Source organism: Mauremys reevesii, linkage group 5 (assembly GCF_016161935.1).
Source record: "Mauremys reevesii isolate NIE-2019 linkage group 5, ASM1616193v1, whole genome shotgun sequence".
Taxonomy (NCBI): domain Eukaryota; kingdom Metazoa; phylum Chordata; order Testudines; family Geoemydidae; genus Mauremys; species Mauremys reevesii.
The window spans coordinates 20,158,940-20,179,387 of NC_052627.1; the positions used below are offsets into that span (position 1 = coordinate 20,158,940).

General features: G+C 41.2%; 1 protein-coding gene and 1 long non-coding RNA gene across 6 annotated transcripts in view; one reads left to right on the plus strand and one right to left on the minus strand.

Annotated features, from left to right (window-relative positions):
- MAPK10 (mitogen-activated protein kinase 10) overlaps positions 1–20,448 on the minus strand; it is a 388,740-nt gene that overhangs the window by 21,014 nt on the left and 347,278 nt on the right. For all 5 annotated transcript variants that reach the window (XM_039539665.1, XM_039539662.1, XM_039539666.1 and 2 more), the window contains 2 exons: positions 16,308–16,432; positions 4,144–4,176 (listed from right to left, as the gene is read on the minus strand). In XM_039539665.1, the coding sequence (XP_039395599.1) occupies positions 4,144–4,176; positions 16,308–16,432 (158 nt within the window). The remainder of the gene's footprint in view (positions 1–4,143; positions 4,177–16,307; positions 16,433–20,448) is intronic.
- LOC120405834 lies at positions 550–2,694 on the plus strand. The gene is made up of 3 exons (XR_005598909.1): positions 550–714; positions 1,243–1,404; positions 1,719–2,694. It is a non-coding gene; the product is annotated as an uncharacterized LOC120405834 (long non-coding RNA).

Here is a 20,448-nt window from a genome sequence, read left to right on the forward strand (position 1 = left end):
CATGCTCTCTCTATCACATGTTCAGTTGTCATTCACTGAGAAAGCAGAGCTTTGCTGCAAACACCTAGGGAAAGATGAATCTGTTGGATGAATTAGCCAGGAACAGGAAAAGTACCCCAGCTAAAGCCACAATTTGCTGTGTCAGGGGCCCAGTGTCCCAACTTGGACAGCTGCTGGGGTTGGAACTGGTTGGGTCAATGGATCCATGAGCTGACTGGATTTCCCCCCAATAAGCCGCCTAGGAGAGACACTATGGGTGCAAGGGAGGTTCCTTTAATTCCTTCTTGCAGCCTACTCAATATCATGCTTTTCTAAGTCATGTAGCAGTACTAGCCTTCTCAACTAGCTGAGGATCTATTATGAATTGGGTCCAATCCCAACCTGCTGCTGACCCCATTGCTCCCCTTTATCAAGGTTCTTAGGATCATCAATATAGAGCCCAGGATGAGCTGGGAGAATGGACTTCCTTGTTCACCACTACCTCCAGGAGTTTCCAGGTGCATCATGGGAAGGCGACCGTTGTGTTCCTATCAGGACTATCCCGTAACAATCACACAATCACTGGGTTGATGATATCTGGTTAACTTGAGAGTGAAATTTTCTTCACAGGATTTTGAGACCATCATTCCAACAGAGGCTCTGCTTGCAGCAGAAGCGGCTGAGGGTGTCAAAGGAAAATAAGGCAGAGCAACCACTATGGAGGTGCAGGAGCTGGTGAGTGCAGTAGAAGGGACCAAAATTCAAGTACAGGTGCTCCTCATGCACAATGGCCCAATCCAAAGCCCACTGGAGGCAATGAAAGATTAACTTCAATGAGTTTTGATTAGGGCTAGAGGTCAGAGAAACTCCTGTATCTTTGTTCTATCATAGACAAAGACCTGCATCTCCAGCTCTCATTAGTCAGGGCAGGTAACGAGAGCTAGTTGCTTGGAGGCCGCTGAAGAGATGACTGTGACGGGGAGAGAATCATTAAGCAACTCACACAGCTTCTCTACAAGTGACAGCTGCATTTGCTGCAAGGCTGTGGGTGGGAGATGAGCTTTGAAACCGTAACTCTGTCCCCTTGTGCATATGCATGCTACATGTTTTTATTCCTTTAATATTTCTCAAATAGTCTAAAACAGACAAACATACAGTGTAACATCAGATAATGCTCCTAATTTAGATACATGTGAGTCGTATTTTCTATTACTGGGTTTGTGCCAGAGGAACAGAGTCCATGGAAGTCTTTTCTACACACAGAGCCATTGCCTCACCTGCTGCATGCCACACAGTATACACAGCGAATGATGCAACAGCAGTGCCTTTTTCAATGGACACTTGAAGCCTTCCCTCATTCAGTCTGCACTTTACTCCATGGTCTATGAAGCAAGGCTTTTACGGGATTGCCAGGTCTACATGCAGGTACACTGAAGCTATACTTCAGGAGAGTTGTCCGTGACCTGAGGTGAGGTCTGAAGTACCTAAACAGATTTGGTTGTGACCTGTGAGGAGGCCACGGTGCCTCAAGCAGGTGGCCAGGTTGGAGCTTAAGCCACAGGGTGAAGGGGGAACAGTGTCATGGCAGCTTTGGCTGTGACCTGCAATGGGGCTCTGCTGTCTCAGCAGGTCACTAGTGCAGATCAGATAAGAGCTTTTGACTATATGGAATGATGTTATTGTTAATAAAGCCATGACCTTTGTTTCCTACACAAACACATCTCTGTCCCTTATTACAGCCTGGCCTGCAGCAGCTAATCACCCTGAAGCCGGTGCTAGATTCAGCCAAAGCCACTGAAATCCCTGCTGGAGACATCTCTTTCCTGCTGATCATGGCATTGTGAAGCTCACCACTCAACCTAGGAATGAGAATTCTAGCCTCGTCAGTGACAACGGGAATGCTATCAACCAGGGTCCTCCAGATCAGCACGCTTGACAGACTGTCGCTCAGCCAGCCTGCCAGCCCTAGAGCATGCATTCTGTAATGAGGGAGTGCGGAGAGCACATGGGGAGAAGAGACAGACAAGGAAACCCTCGAGGTCTATGAATTCACACACAAGAGCTACAGGGACTGTCTGCTTCATTAAGCAGCTGGCTCTAGGTTTTGGGTGGTGGTTGCAGGGGGATACATTTGCCCGAGCTGTAGTCTGAATCACACCAGCAGAACTACTGTGTCTCTGTCAGAGAGACAGGAGCAAAGCAGAGAAGAGAAATTGGGAGAGAATATCCCATAATTACCTTCCTTTCTAAAGAGCTCTGGGGAACAGCTTGCAAAGAACACAGGCAGTGGTTAAAATAGATGGTAACAGGCAGGGAAGCTCTTCCTATGCCATCCAAGGAGAAGGAGGAGTGTTGCTCCCCCAGGTGAGGGAGAACAGAGGGGGCTCTCCTTCTGTTTTAAAGCATGGAATTAAGAAGTAAAAAGGAAGGGGTGTTCTCAAGCACATTATTTGTCCCACCTCCTCATACAATCAACATATCTTTGGCTAGTGTCTCTGCTGATCTACACCACCTCACGTCTCAAGCAGGCAGCTTTAGTTAATGTAAGAGGCTACAAGAATGGCAGCAATAATTATTTTACAGATCAACACACTCTGGGAATTGAAGTATTTTGGGGGGGGGGATCAGGCACAACCTAATCTAACCCAAAATCAAATGCCTATTTAGCTAACAAGGTAGTCAAAGATAAGTGACTAAACTCCAGAGTTCACACTACTAGGGTTCCAGATACTCCAGCCGGGTCACCTGTTCCAATGCTGTATTAGCAGTTACATTACTAATCTCTATTTTTAGAATTTTAGAACTCTGCTATAAAATTTGGCTCTTGGCACAAACTTGGCAGGCAGAGGTAGCTAATATTCAGCGTGCGGATAAGTTATTAAGCTTGTGATTCCGATTAGTGTTAGTGGGAATCACATGAATGAATCCCTGATCATTATGCAGAACATTTACTCTACAGTCTGCAGCGTATGGGTGAATTCAGTGGGGCTACATAGGGGTGCAGGGCTCTGCCCATGGGAGATCCATTTGCAGGATCTAGCCCTAAGAATGAAAACTACGGGCCCGATTGTAGAGTGGCCACATGTAGAGTAACACATTTACTCCAAAAACGGCCTCCTTCATTTCGGTGGGACTGCAAGGGGGAGATTTGCAGAAGGCATGCAGGGAGTTAAGACACCCAGCTAAGTCAATGCTTAGCATGATGATCAAGGATTTGTTCATGTGATTTGCAATAATGCTAATGGGAATCATGTAGCTTAACAATAATTAATAATAATGATAATCACTCTGAATATTAGTTACCTCGGGCTGCCAAGTTTACGCTGAGCTAAATTTTATTGCTGAGTTCTAAAAATAGAGGTTAATAATGTTAGTGCTGACACAGCACTGCAACAGATAGAGCAGCTGTAGTATCTGGGACCCTAGCAGAGTGTGAAATGGGTGCCTGAGTGTGAACCTTTGCGCCTTTCATAATCTGCCCCTAAGGTACTATTCAGTGTCAGTAAGGGCTTATTTAGACACAATATTTATAGCAATTTAACTAGATTGGTTTAGAAATTGGGGCAACTCTGCAGTGTGTGCAGTTATACATGTATTAAGGTGCTTATAAATAAGCCACACTGATATAAGTACCTTTATGCCAGCACCCCCGTGTCCACATTAGGGGGTTACACCACTTCCACTGTATCAGTTTCTAAACAGATATAGTTAAATTGGTACAAACACTGAGTGCAGACCAGCCCTAAAGGTGGCAGCATCCAGCTTTATTTAGGATAGCCATTTTCTCCCCAAAATGGGTTGATTTTTAAGATGTAAAAGTGGCAAGGACAACGAAGAATGGAATCTATTTTGGGTGGTGCAGGTTTTTGGTTTTGTTGATGCACATGTTTACAACAAATAGTAGTTTGGTTTGGTTGGTTGACTTTTAGTCTTTGGTTTTACATTTTATTAAAAATTATGCATTTTAAAATGCATTTTAAAATAAATTATGCATTTTAACTGTATATTCAATTTTCCTTGCATTTAAAAACAATTTCTACAAAAGAGAACAAAAAACCTAGCCACTTATCTTCTCACATCATTTAAACAACTTTTTTTTTCTATACATGATGTACCTAATGTGATGAGATACACAAACAGGAGACAACTGTATCCAATAAATACCTTTTTTAAGTCTGGTGAGCAGAAAACACTCCACTATGGAAAAAAAATGAAAGGAAAGTTATTAAACACCAAGTTTAAGCAGGTACCCAGATGCTAGTAAACTCTCCCTTCCCTACCACATCCAACTGAGTGTTGTCATAGTTACAGCTGGTAATGGGACAGGAAAAAGAATGAGACTGACAGCCCTTTCCTCCTACGTAGCCAAATTCTGCCTTCACTGGGATGAGGCCAGTGACTCTATAGAGTTAATACCAGCACAGTAAAGATCTTGGGATTGACTGGAACAAGCCCTGGCACTGCAGTTGTTCACAGGATCAGGCAATCTGGTTTGGAAGCTATGGAGCCCTGTGCTGGGCAACTACAAAGCTATCATTATGTGAATACTGGAGGCCGGGGAGGCTCCAAAAGTTAATGGTGGGAGGTTAAACAATCTGTTGAATGGTTTGGCTTCTCATAAAGGGGTGCAAAATAAAAATGCCTTTTCATTTTGCAACAGTTCAAGTTGTGATTATTATTATTTTTTGAAGTCTTAAAATGTACCACTAGTGAAAGGTGCTAGAGGGAGACCCCTGGAGAACTGAATTCCCTTATTGAGCCACAGAACAAATGTGCAGGGGCAATGGCAATGCATGTTTCCTGACGCTACCCAGCCAACGTTCCTGGATTGGGCTGAACCCTCCCTGTAGGTGACAGGGCAGAGGAGTACAATATCCCTCAGAAATCTACCAGCAATTTGTTTGGCTAAAATGGCTTTTTGTAATTATTATAAAAGGGAGAGAAGAGAGGGAGGGAAAACAGGAACATTTCTATGGCAAAATGTAACTCGGATGCTGATGAACAGGTGACCTAACTCTCACCTCCCCCGTTCAAAACAACTTCTAAAGCCAAGGATACATAAAATCCCACTAGACATCAGGCAGACCAAACCAAAAGCTGCATTACAGCACACCAGCAGAAGTGTTTTCAAAGTGAAAGCTAGTGTGCAGTCACTCAGATGGCAAATGAAACCAGCAGCTCTGAAGAACACAGAAATAGACCTTCTTCATGAAGAACTGAAAAACACCAGGTTAAAACACACTCAGGCAGACAGCATCTGATAAAAACTAGGGAACACACAAAAAACGGAATACCAGATTTGGGGCTTTATGTCTTGGAGAATATAAGTACAGGATGAAGAACCTATAGCATACAAAAGATATCTGTACAGATGAAAACAATGTTTTGAGTGAAGTGTTTGCCAAAGACAGAATGAGCCAGTGGAGAAGTAATATGCAACTAGGGAGATATGATATGGTACAATAAACAGAATACCCTAGATGTGGATGAAATAGAGGCAAGAATAATATTTTCACCTGGTAGAAAAAAATATAGCAGTCTGAGAAAGAATACAAGAAATGTATGCTGTTTATTCATGATGGTTATAGTACAAATGTTGAAGACAAATTAACTACCATAAACATTAAAGCAATATAATTATATATGCTTAAAATTAGAAGTGAAACTGACACACTTATTCCACTGAACACATGGGAAAGATGATCTTGGGGCAGAGAAATGGAAGTTAAATGATTTGGATTCTAATTCTGGGTCTGCAGTGGATTTCCTGTAACCTTGGGAACTCACTTTACATCTTTGAGCTTTGGTTTTCCCAATCATAAAATGGGTGCAATGCTACCTACCTCAGAGGGATGCCATGAGACTTATTTATGCCTATCCATGCTTTTTGGAGGAATGGATTATATCTGTGCAGAGTATTATTGTGGGACCTGATCAGGCAGACCTTACACCCCCTCATATCCCAACTTCAGTGGGAGTTTAGGGTGCACAAGGAGGATAGAACTGTTTACCTGGGCAGTGAAACTCCCATTTCAATCCCAAATAATCTATTGAGTCAGATGAAATCTTACAATGCTTCTGGTCCAGATTTTGGCCAACACTCAGGCTCCTCATGAAGCATGACACATTAAGGACTGAGTAGTCAAATTAAAGTTCAGCTCATGTCTGTCTTGACAAGAGCAACAAAAGAGTCCTGTGGCACCTTATAGACTAACAGACATATTGGAGCATAAGCTTTCATGGGTGAATACCCACTTTGTCAACATGCATCTGATAAAGTGGGTATTCACCCACGAAAGCTTATACTCCAATATGTCTGTTAGTCTATAAGGTGCCACAGGACTCTTTGTTGCTTTTTACAGATCCAGACTAACACGGCTACCCCTCTGATACGTGTCATCACAAGGTGATCTTAGTTCCTATACTAATATAGGATAGGAGGATATGTCCACCAATGGCTATTAGCCAGGATTGGCAGGGATGCAAAGCCATGTCCTGAAGTGTCCCTAGCTTCTGTTTGCCAGAAGCTGGGAATGGGCAACGGATGGATCATTTGATTCCCTGTTCTGTTCATTCCCTCTGGGGCACCTGGCATTGGCCACTCTCAGAAAACAAGACACTGGGCTAGATGGAGGATTGGTCTGACCCAGTAGGGCCGTTCTTATGTTCACACTACCTCATGTCATTAAAATATAAGAGCTAATCTCCATTTGCTGTAAAACATACATCAGTATTACACCAACCTTACTGCTGGGGAAACTGCCCTAGTATCTATTTATCTATACTGCCACATACCGAAGGCAGGGGAAAAACAGCAAATGCATTAAGTGTTTGACTGGCAGGAATTCTCCACATTGTGAATATTACAGGAAAAATGCTCCCACCATTTACTTAGAGGACAGAAAAAAAGTTCATACTTGAGACTGTCAATGGGGATTTAGGTGTTCAGTTAAAAAGTTGAAATATTACCAATGTCAGCATCAATGCATGTTACCTCTATGTTAATGAGATTGGAAAGAGCTATGTTATTTTGATCCTATCACTGGAACACAGACAAAACTTGATTCAGTCTAAGGGAATCTGGATTTTGAATGTGTGCATGTTAAACCAATTTCTAAACCACTAGGGATTAGGGTGATACCTTCATGGGGGGAGGGCAGATTACCCCCACAACTGCCTATTGTGAGGGTTTCTTGCCCCTTCCTCTGGAGCTTTCAGTGCTGGACACTGTAAGAGACAGAATGTTGGACTAGATGGAGCCTGGGTCTAATCTAGTATGGTAATTCCTAAATTCCTGTGTTCTACACACATTCACATGCACATGCACACACAGATTATCTGTGGGAGGGGGAAATGCTTATTTTAATCAAAGATTGGTTGTGAATATAAATGACTCTAATAAAGGATAGGGTAATTCAAATCAGTTTCAGAATAGCTTGGAACACTTCGCATTGGCTGATTCTGTGACGCTACCCACAGAAGTACTGTAACCATTTTGATGGAGTCGGAATCATGATCCAAAAGTGTGAATAAATTAGAACTAAGAGTCTATCTGGAATGCCTTTAGAAACCAATATCCAGGCCACCCACACAGACATTCCACAAAATCTATGGCTCAGGAACTGTTTTAAACCTGTTCCTAAACATCAACAATACAATTTTGCTACAGAGCTATTGGAAGTTGAGAAGTCTGGTTGGCATTTTTGGTTGGCTTTCTGCACAGAGTTCCATGGGAGAGCCAAACTGCTGTGTGACCTTCACTGTAAGTGAAGAGCATTTCTTGCAAGTAGTAATATATATTTCCCTCTAGTTAGCAAGGGGTCATGGCTTGGCTTCAAGGAAGACCACAAGAGGCTAAGCATATTAAACCTGTCAGAAGGAGATGGTAGTTGCATTTCTCACATCTCCCATTCCCATTATAGTCTTTGCCATTAGGATGAGACATCAGAATTGTTTTGGCCCCCATATAGTGTGTAAAAGACCATAAACTTTTAATAGACTTAAAAAAAAGAGATGGTAGCAGGCTCAGTATTCTACATATTTGACTAGACAGATCTTGCCTACCTCTTCCTTATACATTCATAATGCTGTAAATCTGGGAGAGATGCACAGGGTCATTATCTCTAGGTTGAACGTTGACAAAATCCTCTGCTTTTACTCCAAACATGAAGCTGTCTTACACATTGTCTGACCGTAAATAAGCAATTTCAGGGCGTTTCCTTCAATTTTCTCCAGGAGAGGCCCCCCACTGGGGCATGTCACACTGGATTATAGCTGTCACAATGGGTTATGTCAAGTGACATACAGCACTTTGAAAACAACTCTTCTCCTGATCAGGCAGACTACTGGAGTTACCTCAATCCTCACTTTAAACAAAGAAAGCTTATCAAGAGCTACAAAACAGAAATCAATTCACCAACCTGAGCTAACATGACACATGCCAAGATCATAAGTGCCAGTAGGGAAATTTAAAAACTCCACCATCAGTCCACTTGAGAAGTTCTGGAAAGAGAACATTTTCCAAGAATTTTGATTGGCTTCAAGTTCTGCCTATTTGCTGTTATTTTTGGGAGGGGGGGGATGTCTGAGGGAGGAAGAGAGGGAGGCTGTGAAGAGCTCTGAAGAGCAGTGCTGTTGCAGTTCTTCACTCTTCCCTAGGTATGGTACTGGAGTGCAGACAGCGGATTGACAAAAGGAGAGAGATTAGCTCCTGACGAGAAAGGGTTTGCTCATGGCAATAAAATGAATACCGAAAGAAGCTGGTATTCTGCAAAGTATTCTTATTTCAGGCTGTGCAGGTTCAACAATGAATTTTAAAACATTATTATAGGCTTGTCATTTTTTAAACAGTTGCTGAATACTTCTGCAGTCGGAGATTCAGGCTTTCCCTGAGACGGATATGGACCAGATCCTGCTACTCTTGTGCTGAGAAGTACCTCACTCCACAAGCAATCCTGCTGTGAATATGGGTAGCAGAATCAGGCCCTCAGTGAATCTCTCTACAGCATTCTCAATCTTCCACAATAATGACTCAGTGAAAGCTATTCTTATATCTCGTATAACCTATCACTCACTTTATACTCTGTTGCTAGGTTCCCTCTGGCCCACACATTTCCTGCCTAGCCTGAGAGAGGACTAGATTATACCATTCAGGCACAAGCCCACACTGGAGGACGAGTCAAGCAGCAAAGTCTTACAAGAAAGTCCAGGAAGGATTGTGCCTCATTAGGATACAGAAATCCCTCCCAGAACTAACCATCCCCAAGTGGGAGTGTGACCTTTGCACCATTCCTGAGGATGTGGCAGAATGCTTTCCCCTCCACAACTGGCCATCATTCACTTTCTTTGCATCAGGTAGCCCGCATCCAAGGGGGAGGTAAAAAAGAGCAGTTGCTGTACTACCAGAAACATCAGATACACAACTGCATGGGATAGTTATATGAGGGGAAAGTGATCCCAAATACCACACAAGAACACAGCATAATTTGGCCTAACCCAAATTACTGGCTGGGTTTGAGCCTAGCAGGTCTAACTATTTAACTCTGCTGTCTAGGATGATGGACAACTGTTCCACGAAAACAAACACACACACGGGTACAAGTATAGCAATGTTAACAATTGACTCTGCACATCTTTAGTCCTTTCCTGGGCATCTCCATTAACAGTGGTCCTATTGCTAATTTGTCCCTCTGTGCCCAACAGCTACTGCAATTTCTTTAATTTTGCTTGTCTCCATTTCACATCTTTGTCAATGAATAGTTGAGTGGTGGACAAGAAAAGGAGAATGGGCCATTTGTATTGTTCACCTGAGGTTAGCAGCTCACAGTGCGCCAAAGCCAGAATTCCTTATTCAGGAATAGATTGTGGGGTCCTGAGTGGGACCACAAGACACTGTGGGAGAGGATGATGGAAGGACCCTCCTCCAACCTGGCACCCCAGAAAAGGGGCCAGTTGCAGTTTCCATCAGGGCCAGTTGACCATATTACTATACTAGTAATAATCTAACAGGAGGCAGGATTACCCTGAGTAGCACACACCTGCTAAGATCCCCTTTGGGTCTTCTTCCATGCCTTTGTCCCACTCTAGTGACTGGTTCACTGAAAAGAATAAGAGACTACTAACTAGAGCCACCAATTAACGGAGAAAAATGGATGTCCATCTAGTGTTAGTGCCAGGCAAGGAGGAAGAAGGGAGGATGCATAGTAATAGGCACAGATATTACTTGGTATGGCTGTTATGGGAGAAAACTGAATGAAAAGTATGCTAGACAGCTAATAAATCTGAATTACAGCTTTGTCAGGAAGGAACCCAGCTATTATTTAAAATCTGGGAGCCCTATACATAGTCAAATATAATGTTCTTTCCTGTGTAAAAGAAGACAGGAAAAGATTTAAAGTGCCCTAATATGTTTTAAGCTTCCTTATAGTGCTCCCAGTCCTCTGCCTGATAAATAAATTCTGACACCTTATTATTCACCTTGAATACAGTATTATTTAATCCGATTAGGGGTATCTGAATCTGGCCCTCTGACTATAAACATGCCGGCCTTCTCTGCAGGCTCAGAAGGCCAGACTTTTTCCAGGCATTTTTTCTTAAATTCTTGTTTATAAAGATTTAGTCTCCTAGGAAACAAAGACCTAACCATGTGAGAGATCTGAATTTTGAAAGAGGCAACAATCGCACAGACTGAATTTTGATGATCAAATGCTCTAAGAACAGTTGTACAAAAAATCCACAGGCCCCAATACTTGTAAAATGCATTAATCAAACAATTGCAAATACTAAGCAAAACTCATAGCACCCCTGATTATTTCATGGACAATTCACAAACAGGGGAAAAAAAGGCCAAATCCATTAAATTGCTCTCAATGAACAGTTCCATTTGTTCTAGTGATATTCAACAGGCAAATTCCCTACTGTGGCTCTACTTCAACATAAACTCATAATGGACTAAGTACAATCACAGAATTATTGCTTCAGGAATATCTCAAACCCTTAATTTCTTTAAAAGTCAAATCATTTTAAAAAAATAAATGCTAAATCTAAACACAAAGACAGTAGAATAGAATGAAAAAATAAGAGTTTTGGGATAGTTTTGAAAGGTAAATGGCAGTGCAGCAGAATTTTGAAAAAGCAAAAATCTATGAATTAGTATATTAGATAATTAAAGGAGCAAAGAGTTAGAATAGTCAAATTTCCAGATCATTAGAGTACCTCAGGGATTACACCTCAAGGATATTCAGTATAAGAGTTTGACAAATGCTGCAAAACATATTCCTTTGAAGAAAACTGTGACTTCACTTCTCTATATTTCCAACCTCTTTAAATCACTTTCCAGAAGCGTTTATGGAAGTGAATTTCTGTTTGCAAATCTTTTTACAGAAAGAGAAAGCATCATGCCTACCAGTGCAAACAATCTCTTTTGCAGGACTGGGAATCTTTTAGTCAAGGAACAGAAACAATACCATATGATCACACAACAAAAACAGGGACTTAAGTATAACATACTCTCAAATAGTTCACAAGCAATCCTCAGGCTGATACACGTTTGCATAAATCATTTGTCAAATAATTCCAACAATGAACACAAATTCTAAACCTGCTCATGAATAATTCACAAAGAAACATGGAGTCTAAATTGCTTGAATAAATTGTTCTAGACAGGGATATGTTTCCTTTACTTTCTTCCCTTCATTGATACAAACAGACTCTCAGCACAGTTAAGACACGCAGTCACAAAAATCAAGACCTTGGTGAAGCTTGTTCCTTAACTGCAAAAGGGGAGAATATAAATCCATTCAGTGAAATGGTGAATGATAGGCTTACATTGACAGAGAACATTTCAAATAAGGCATACAAGCTTTACACACTGTGCCAATAGTAGAGAAGGGCTAAGACATAGCTTCTGTATCTGGATTTCAACACACATATTTCTACTGTTTGGATCTAAGTTTTTGTTACTGTTCATTCTAGACATAGGGTTCAGCTGCAAAATTTAGATACAGAAGGGGATTTGGATTCCAGCCTCACCCTCCAAAGTTCAGGAGGTTTAGAGCCAGAGTTTTGTTTTGGACCCGTTGCTGTTGAAAAAGAATCCTTACTGAAATGCACCAGTTGTTTGACACACACCAGTTGTTCCATAGCACACAGTAACACTAACACTATCGTTTAGGAAGAAAGTGAAGACTGCTTTGTTCAATTAAAATTGGAGGGGGGATTTTAGGTACACAGACTGGAATTATCAACTTGCAATTTGTTCAGGGCACTGGAATCTAGATCTCTATTCTTGCAAAAACTAGCCAAGGAAGTTTAATGACCAGAAGCAGTCAGCACCACTTCTGCAGCTTTGGTTCAGTGTAGGCTGACTCAGGGGCAAGACTGTCTAATGAATCACCATGGCACTTCCTAGCAAATGTGTATTTTCTTTGGAGGTTTCCCATACTAGCATTAGCTGGACCCAAGACCAGTGGGCTTACAAGATCTAACAAGAGTACAATGAAAGGTAACAATTTCCACAGTCACTTCATCATGTATATTCAAATGCGATGTTGAAAAATGTTTAGTCATTCACATCCCAAACCTCCAACAAAACTATAATACAGGGAAATCAAGTCAGAGGGGGACACAGCGTATAATGTCACTGCTTTAACTCTGGTACATTATCTTGTATCACAATGGTGAAAAATTACAAGAGGCGGCATTACAAAAAGAAATACAGTTAGCACAAGAGAGACCCTTCAGGGAGGCCATAGAACATGTCAAAGTAGAAACTAACTCACACAAAATAATAATTTATAGCACACTTAGTCTCTGCGCTATGTTAAAACAGCAGAAAATTCTCCAACAAGATAGTTAAGATATTCCAAGAGATTCGTATGATCAACATCCAAGGCTTGGCAATGACCGTCAAAGGTTGGCAATGACCGTCAAAGATTCTGCCATAGCTTCAACCAAGAGGAAATAAGTCATTGCAGACTTTTAAGCAGGAAAAACAATTTTATTGCCAAAGTTATCATGTGCTGGTATCTTCCTTGTACATGAACCAAAAGCCATTCTGACACCAGCTTTTTAGCCAAGAGCAGAAAGTTAGAAATTGGATTGATGTTCATGCAAAAGCGAAACTTTTTTTCATTGAAGCAACATTAATGTCTTAGAAGCAATGCCAAATTACTGGAACAGATGGAAATTTAAGATTTAATAAACTGTCAATAATAAAATCAAGAGTCATTGGTTTAATTTTCCCACTGGAAATGAGATCTGTAAATTAAGGTGCCCTAGAAGTAGTCAGGCTCTTTCTATAATTAGACACACATGACTTGCACAAAATACAATAAATATTCATTTGGTCCATTCTCCCGTTTATGCTAACATGTAATCTTCCTTCCTTTTATAGCTGCTATGAACTGAATGGGGTCTCTGAATAGAAAAATGGCATCAAATCAGCTCACTAATGATTCACTGCCAAGGTGTTGAGACACAATTCTATGGTGTGCTGCACATGTTGGAAGAACAAGACATAGCATGTCTTAAAGAAGTATTTGTGGCAGGACAGATGGAGATAACAGCTGAGGAAATTGATTTTCAGCAGGTTTGTTCACTACAAGTCAGCTGGGCAAAGAACTAGATGTGTGAACAGAAAAGAGACATTCTGAAAAGATGCAATTCAGACACAGTCAACAAATTAGAACAAATAACTGGGCCAAAAAACCGATTGCTTTAAATTTCAACAATCACTAGCCAATGCAGTGCTCCTTCTCCAAGCGATCTCACTGCCAGATGAAGTGCTGCAAAGACACAACTATGCTCACTTAGGGTCAGATTCTTCCAGATGTACTCACATTGAACAGCACCTTATTCCACTGAAATCAATGAGGGAATTTCTGGAACATGGAATTACTCAGCACAAGTCAGGGTGGCAGAATCTGCCCTTTCAATAATAATAGTGTGGGCCTGATTCTCCATTTCCTTGCACCTTGTGTAGACATGTATACATTTGCTGAGTGCAAAATGGGCCTGAAATTTTTCCACCAGTGGAAGAGAGCAGAGAAACTGATCTGGTAGAATTTCATACACACTTTGTTTGCAGTGTTATTGTAGCCATCTTGTCCCCAGGATATGAGAGAGACAAGGTGGGTGAGGTAATATCTTTTACTGACCAACTTCTGTTGGTGAAAGAGACAAGCTTTCAAGTGCTACAGAGCTCTTCTTCTTCCATTTTGCACAGGTATAACTGGTGACACAAGGTGAAGGCAGTAGAAACTCAGGTGCCCACAGATACATACTATAACAATACAGTACAACAACTTTAAATGTGAGACAGTCCCCCTGTGCTGTAAACTGCATGGGGCCTCCATTCAAAAAAGCTTACTTACTTTAATTAATAATTTTGGACATAAGGATAAAAAGTCTGATCCATTGCTCGCTAAATTCACCAGAATCTCTTCTTTTTCTCCAGTAGACACTGGATCAGACTCTTAATGGTTGCCAAATGGTTGTCACTGTGTCCTTGTTGGACATGATGAAAATCAACCAGAAAAGCTTGTTCCATCCATTATTGTTCTGACTTTGCATAGTGGATTTCAGGGCACTTTCCTCTCTCCCCTGTCCTAGGCTCAGCTCCACAGAGGCTATAAGAAGATAAACCTGTGGTGTGGACAACTAGTGTGAAAATATCTCTGATGGCTACTGGCATTTCTACCAGTACATCAGGGAATCCACCGTGAGCAAGATTAGATGACAAAGTGGTAAGAAGATCTGGCAGTCATTGCCATTTTGTCACATTAGTGATCCCACCACAGCTACTGCTGGTGGAGCAGCCCTGGAGTCAGCAATGATGGGAGATTGTTCAGAAAGAAGGGTAGAATTGTCACGGTGAGGTGTAAGGGAGGCATACAAGAATGAAACAGAATAAGATGACCAGGGTTTAGCACAAAACACAGGCTAAGGTGAAGTTCAGGAGAAACAGGAAGAGATGTGGCAACTTGGAAGCTTGTGAAAAGGACTTCTATCTCTTCTACAGTTAGAGGATGCAGTGCACCGTCAATGAGTGACTTTGAATTGCACAGGGTTGGACAGACAGGAACGCCAAGGCTGAAAGAATGGCGTGAATGAGCAAGGAGAGAATAGATATGAAGCTAGAGAACAAGAGAGTGCAAGCAAGTCCATGTGAGTTCCAAAAAGCATTGAAGCCATTCTGAATTAAATTCAGAAATGGGGATTTAATTCAATGAAGATGACCAAGGAAGGGAATGATACCTAGAATAGGCATCTGGAATTGAAATATGAGCATGTTTGTAAAATAAATTTGGCAGCAAGTCAAATATTTTAATTTTCATATTAAAATACACGCTTTTAAAAAGAAAGCAAAAAAGCCAATAGAAATTAAAGGATATATTTAACTAATTTGTTTTGGGTATAAGTAATGGATGGTGCAAAAGCAAATGTAACTGAAATATAGAGTGTGTGTGTGTATATATATACAAAGTACACTAAATTTCAGCATTTACAGTATGTTGTTTCATTTGAAACACTTCTGTAATAGTGCCTTTAGACTTGGCTTTGCAAGGTGCTGAGTTCTTCAATTGGACTGGCAGCAGGAATGGTGCATGTGAGACATTGCAATAAATGGAAGAGGACTCAAAGGTCAAGAAGTGGGGAAACCAGCATTAACAGAGAGTGGATAAAAATTCTCCATTCTCCAGGACTAGTTTACTGTTGCGACCCTTTCCCCCAAACTGTTAAAAAGAAGAATGAGAATGAGGACGGGAAGGAGGTATTCCTTAGGGGAAAGAAACAATATAAAGGTATGGGGGCTGTGGGTAGTGGTGGCCAGCACATCCCTCGGCCCACGCTGCTTCCCGCAGCCCCCATTGGCCTCGAATGGCAAACTGCAGCCAGTGGGAGCTGCAATCGGCTGACCCTGCGGACGTTGCAGGTAAACAAACCGTCCTGGCCCACCAGCGGATTTCCCTGATTAGCCGCATGTCAAAGGTTGCCAATCCCTGCACTAGGTAATAGTGAACTCTGGTCCCAAATCAGGAAAGCACTTAAGTACTCGTTTAACTTAAAACATCCTTCAAATCCCACTGACTTCAATGGGACCTAAGCAAGGGCTTAAGAGCTTTCCTGAGTTGGGAGCTTAGATTTGCTTCCTGTTTAGTTCTGCCCCTCTCCACCATATGGTATATATTTAGTAGCAAGGTATAACGTAAACTTGAGAAGTCTTGCTTGTTTTTCTCAGGGCATGATTGGTAGGGCTGAAAGAAATATTGTGGTTGCATTTTACAGTATTGAGGTGAAAGCAAATTAAATGTCCATGCCTCACTTACCGCCTCCACTTCCGCTGGGTCATACCACACATTAATGTATGGATGCTGCAAGGCTTCATCCACTGATATCCGCTTGGCTGGGTCAATCACCAACATCTTTGACAAAAGGTCCCTGGCTTGGCTGGCTAGAGCAGTGAAACCAGAGGAACACAGGGTCAGTACAAAATTACTATATACAGGGATTGATTAACTGTTGTAAAAAGTAAGTAGGGCAATTTGTTCCCGCCAAGATTAAGATTAAGATTAAGCTGGATAAGTTTATGGAGGGGATGGTATGATAGGATAACGGGTTTAGTCAATAGGTCAATAACGTGCCACACTGGTAATTAGTACAAAGGGTCAATGTTGGGATATTGTTAGCCTTTTCCAGAGGGTCTGGCTGGAGAGTCTTGCCCACATGCTCGGGGTTCAGCTGATTGCCATATTTGGGGTCGGGAAGGAATTTTCCTCCAGGGTAGATTGGCAGTGGCCCTGGAGGTTTTTCGCCTTCCTCCGAAGCATGGGGCAGGGGTCGCTTGCTGGTGGATTATCTGCTACTTGAAGTCTTTAAATCATGATTTGGAGCATTCAACAGCAGAGTCAAGGGAGTGAATTAGTTCAGGAGTGGGTGGATCGGCTTATGTGGCCTGCATCTTGCAGGAGGTCAGACTAGATGATCATAATGGTCCCTTCTCATCTTGAATTCTATGATTCTATGATTCTATAATTATTCTTTGTTTGTATGAAATTCTGCCACTCCTCAATACAGCAAGAGATCCAAATATACACAGAGGATGTATAAAGAGCAAGCACAAGTCTTCCACATTACGTAAGTCTCATGTATGCCCTCAAAATGGGTCCAAAATTTGTCTAAACAATTTTTTTGTGGGACAGGGTTGGTTTTGATCAAATTTCAACTCAGAATAATTTTGGAGAAAAAGCTTTGAAATTGACAAAATATTTTGTTTCTCCATGGACACAAAGCATTCTGGTTTTCCAGTTCAAAAGGACTTTTCATTTAAAAATTTAAGCTAATTATATATTTAAAATATTTTAAAATAAAGTGGGTTGAAATTGACCCAAATTGATTTAATTTTCAGATTTCTGGTTTGAGATTGATTTTTCATCCTGATAAGGGACGGGAAACTTCTTCAAGTCCTCAAAACTTTTTGCTGGATAACTCTAGTTCCAGCCCTATCCCGTTTTATCTGTCCTGTGGTGGCAGCAGGAAGAAGGGTGTTACGGGAGTTCCTATACCAGCTATACATCACCAGTGGTTTCCACTTGCATTGAGGCTTTCCTCCTGGGACCAAATTCACTAAATCTATAGCCAGAAACTGCCAGCTGTCCAGTGCAAATCAGCCATATTGATGACCCTGAGGATCTGGTGTGTGGACCATTATTTGGGTTTGCAAGATCCCCTTCATTTGGAGTTTTTATTTTTGAAAACCAAACCCAAGAAGAGTAGCAGCTCTGGAATCCATTTATTCAAACAACAACAAAGTTCTGGGAGTTTGGATAAAAAGTTTTAGTTTTCTCCCATATCTCTTGAGGAGAATAATATTGAAATTCAACCCCTACCAACAAGTATCTTCTCAAGTGAAGAAACATTGTATGTTACAGAAAGTAGACTCTCCCAGTATAGCAATATATGGCATTCTTATTGCTTGGACATTCATCACCATAGAGATGCTAGATAACATTGTTGATAAAGTATCAGAGGGGTAGCTGTGTTAGTCTTGATCTGTAAAAAGCAACAAAGTGTCCTGTGACACCTTAAAGACTAACAGATGTATTGGAGCATAAGCTTTCGTGAGTGAATACCCACTTCGTCAGACACATGTAAAATTTCCAGAGGCAGGTATAAATATGCAGGCAAGAATCAGTCTGGAGATAACGAGGTTAGTTCAATCAGGGAGGATGAGGCCCTCATCTAGCAGTTGAGGTGTGAACACCAAGGGAGGAGAAACTGCTTTTGTAGTTGGCTAGCCATTCACAGTCTTTGTTTAATCCTGAGCTGATGGTGTCAAATTTGCAAATGAACTGAAGCTCAGCAGTTTCTCTTTGAAGTCTGGTCCTGAAGTTTTTTTGCTGCAGGATGGCTACCTTTAAAGCTGCTATTGTGTGGCCAGGGAGGCTGAAGTGTTCTCCTACAGGTTTTTGTATATTGCCTTTCCTAATATCTGACTTGTATCCATTCATCCTTTTACGTAGGGATTGTCCAGTTTGGCCGATGTACATAGCAGAGGGGCATTGCTGGCACATGATGGCGTATATAACGTTGGTGGATGTGCAGGTGAATGAACCAGTGATGTAGTAGCTGATCTGGTTAGGTCCTGTGATGGTGTCACTGGTGTAGATATGTGGGCAGACTTGGCATCGAGGATTGTTGCATGGATTGGTTCCTGAGTAAGAGTTGTTATGGTGCAGTGTGTGGTTGCTGGTGATAATATGCTTAAGGTTGGCGGACTGTCTGTGGGCAAGGACTGGCCTGCCTCCCAAGGTCTGTGAAAGCGAGGGATCTGTCCAAATCCCGACTGTCTTATTCGCCCAACTAGTGCTGAAACCAGTGGGTCATATCCTCAGCTCATGTAAATAAGCATAGCCCCATTTACACTTGTGTTTGACTTCTATGAAGCTATGCCAATTTATACTGACAGAGCATATGGCCCAGTGCGCTTTGTCTTATTTGTCAAGAAAGTTGGAATGTGTCCACTATGGTGTTGTAACACAGTTGAATATGGCAAGATTTCAGCAAAAGCTTACAATCTGTGAATTCTCTCCCCCTGATAACTAGCTGAATTTTTCCTATTTATAGCATAGGACCTGAATGGAGGCAGTTGTAGCAGTTGCTATGTGATTTACTATTCAGAGTGCCTGGGAACAAATTAGTTGGTAGTGGTAGTGGCAAATGGAATATGATATTTAGCCAAGAGAGCAAAGTAACTCTCTATTCATTCTGACAGGAGTTTGATTAATCATCAGATGGAAGTTCATGTTGATGTCTGGCTGGGCAAGTATCCAACAGCGAAACAACCCCTAGTACCATATGATGGTCTATATGAAGTACAAGCCAAAACCTCTAATCTGGACCAGAGCCCATAGCATTCTGGATTCATAGCAAATATGCCGCCAATCAACCCACAAACTGATTTTTGTTCGTATCCTAGTATTTTTTTTCCACTGTTAATAAATTCAATGCAATCTTTTTTTTAAGTTAACCAGATCACTTACTGCTAATAGTACTGCACATGTAATATTAAAAATGCTTTCTTGTTTGAAATCATTTACTATTATCTTACTTTTTATACCATTTGAAGTGGACCTCTGATAGAAAAAAAAGAACAAAACAAAAATAGATCAGGAACTACAAAACCACAATCCCTTCACTAAATGTATCTTATGTACCCCAGCACACACGCTATAAAGGTGACATCAAAGTGACTAGATAACATTATTTATTGTACTTTTTAGGAAGGTACAAGGATTCGGGATGTAAAAGTAGTCTTTTTGAGACAGAGGAACCAAACAAGAAATAATCTTAAAAACAGACATTCACTCCATGCTTAAATAAAAGTGATTCCTTTATCCAGGAGATAATTAGTTAACACAGTCTGATCATTATTCCCTGTGCATTAGCCCTAAATCCAATGAATGACCACTATTCATTTTCTTTGTAGGAGTACGGAAAAGAATTCAATGCATCCAAAAGCATTTGCTCAGACCTTTCACTTTGCTCCCAGATCTCAGACAACAGCCTTGCTATGAAACAGTTGTTAACTGGAAGAGCATTCTGGGTAATGTAATGACATGCAAATGGTAGGTGATTAAGAAACATTATGTGTCACTGCAGCAAGCAACAAGAGGAACCCATGTGTGCAAAATTGATGCACACTAGAAGTTTGAAAAGGTTCCAAAGCTGTGACTGGAAATCCTTTTTATACTCAACACACATTAATCATTGTTTCTTATTGAAGGTCAACATCCCGTTCAAGTTAATCATGGCTTCAATTTATGACTATAACCATCTTACCACATGCCACTGCATGTATTGTACAATGGAAATATGTAGCCTCACTGTAATTAAGATATCACATACCAAAATGCAGTTGCTCCATTTTTCATAGTCACAAAGCCACTTACAGGCAGGTATTAAACTGTA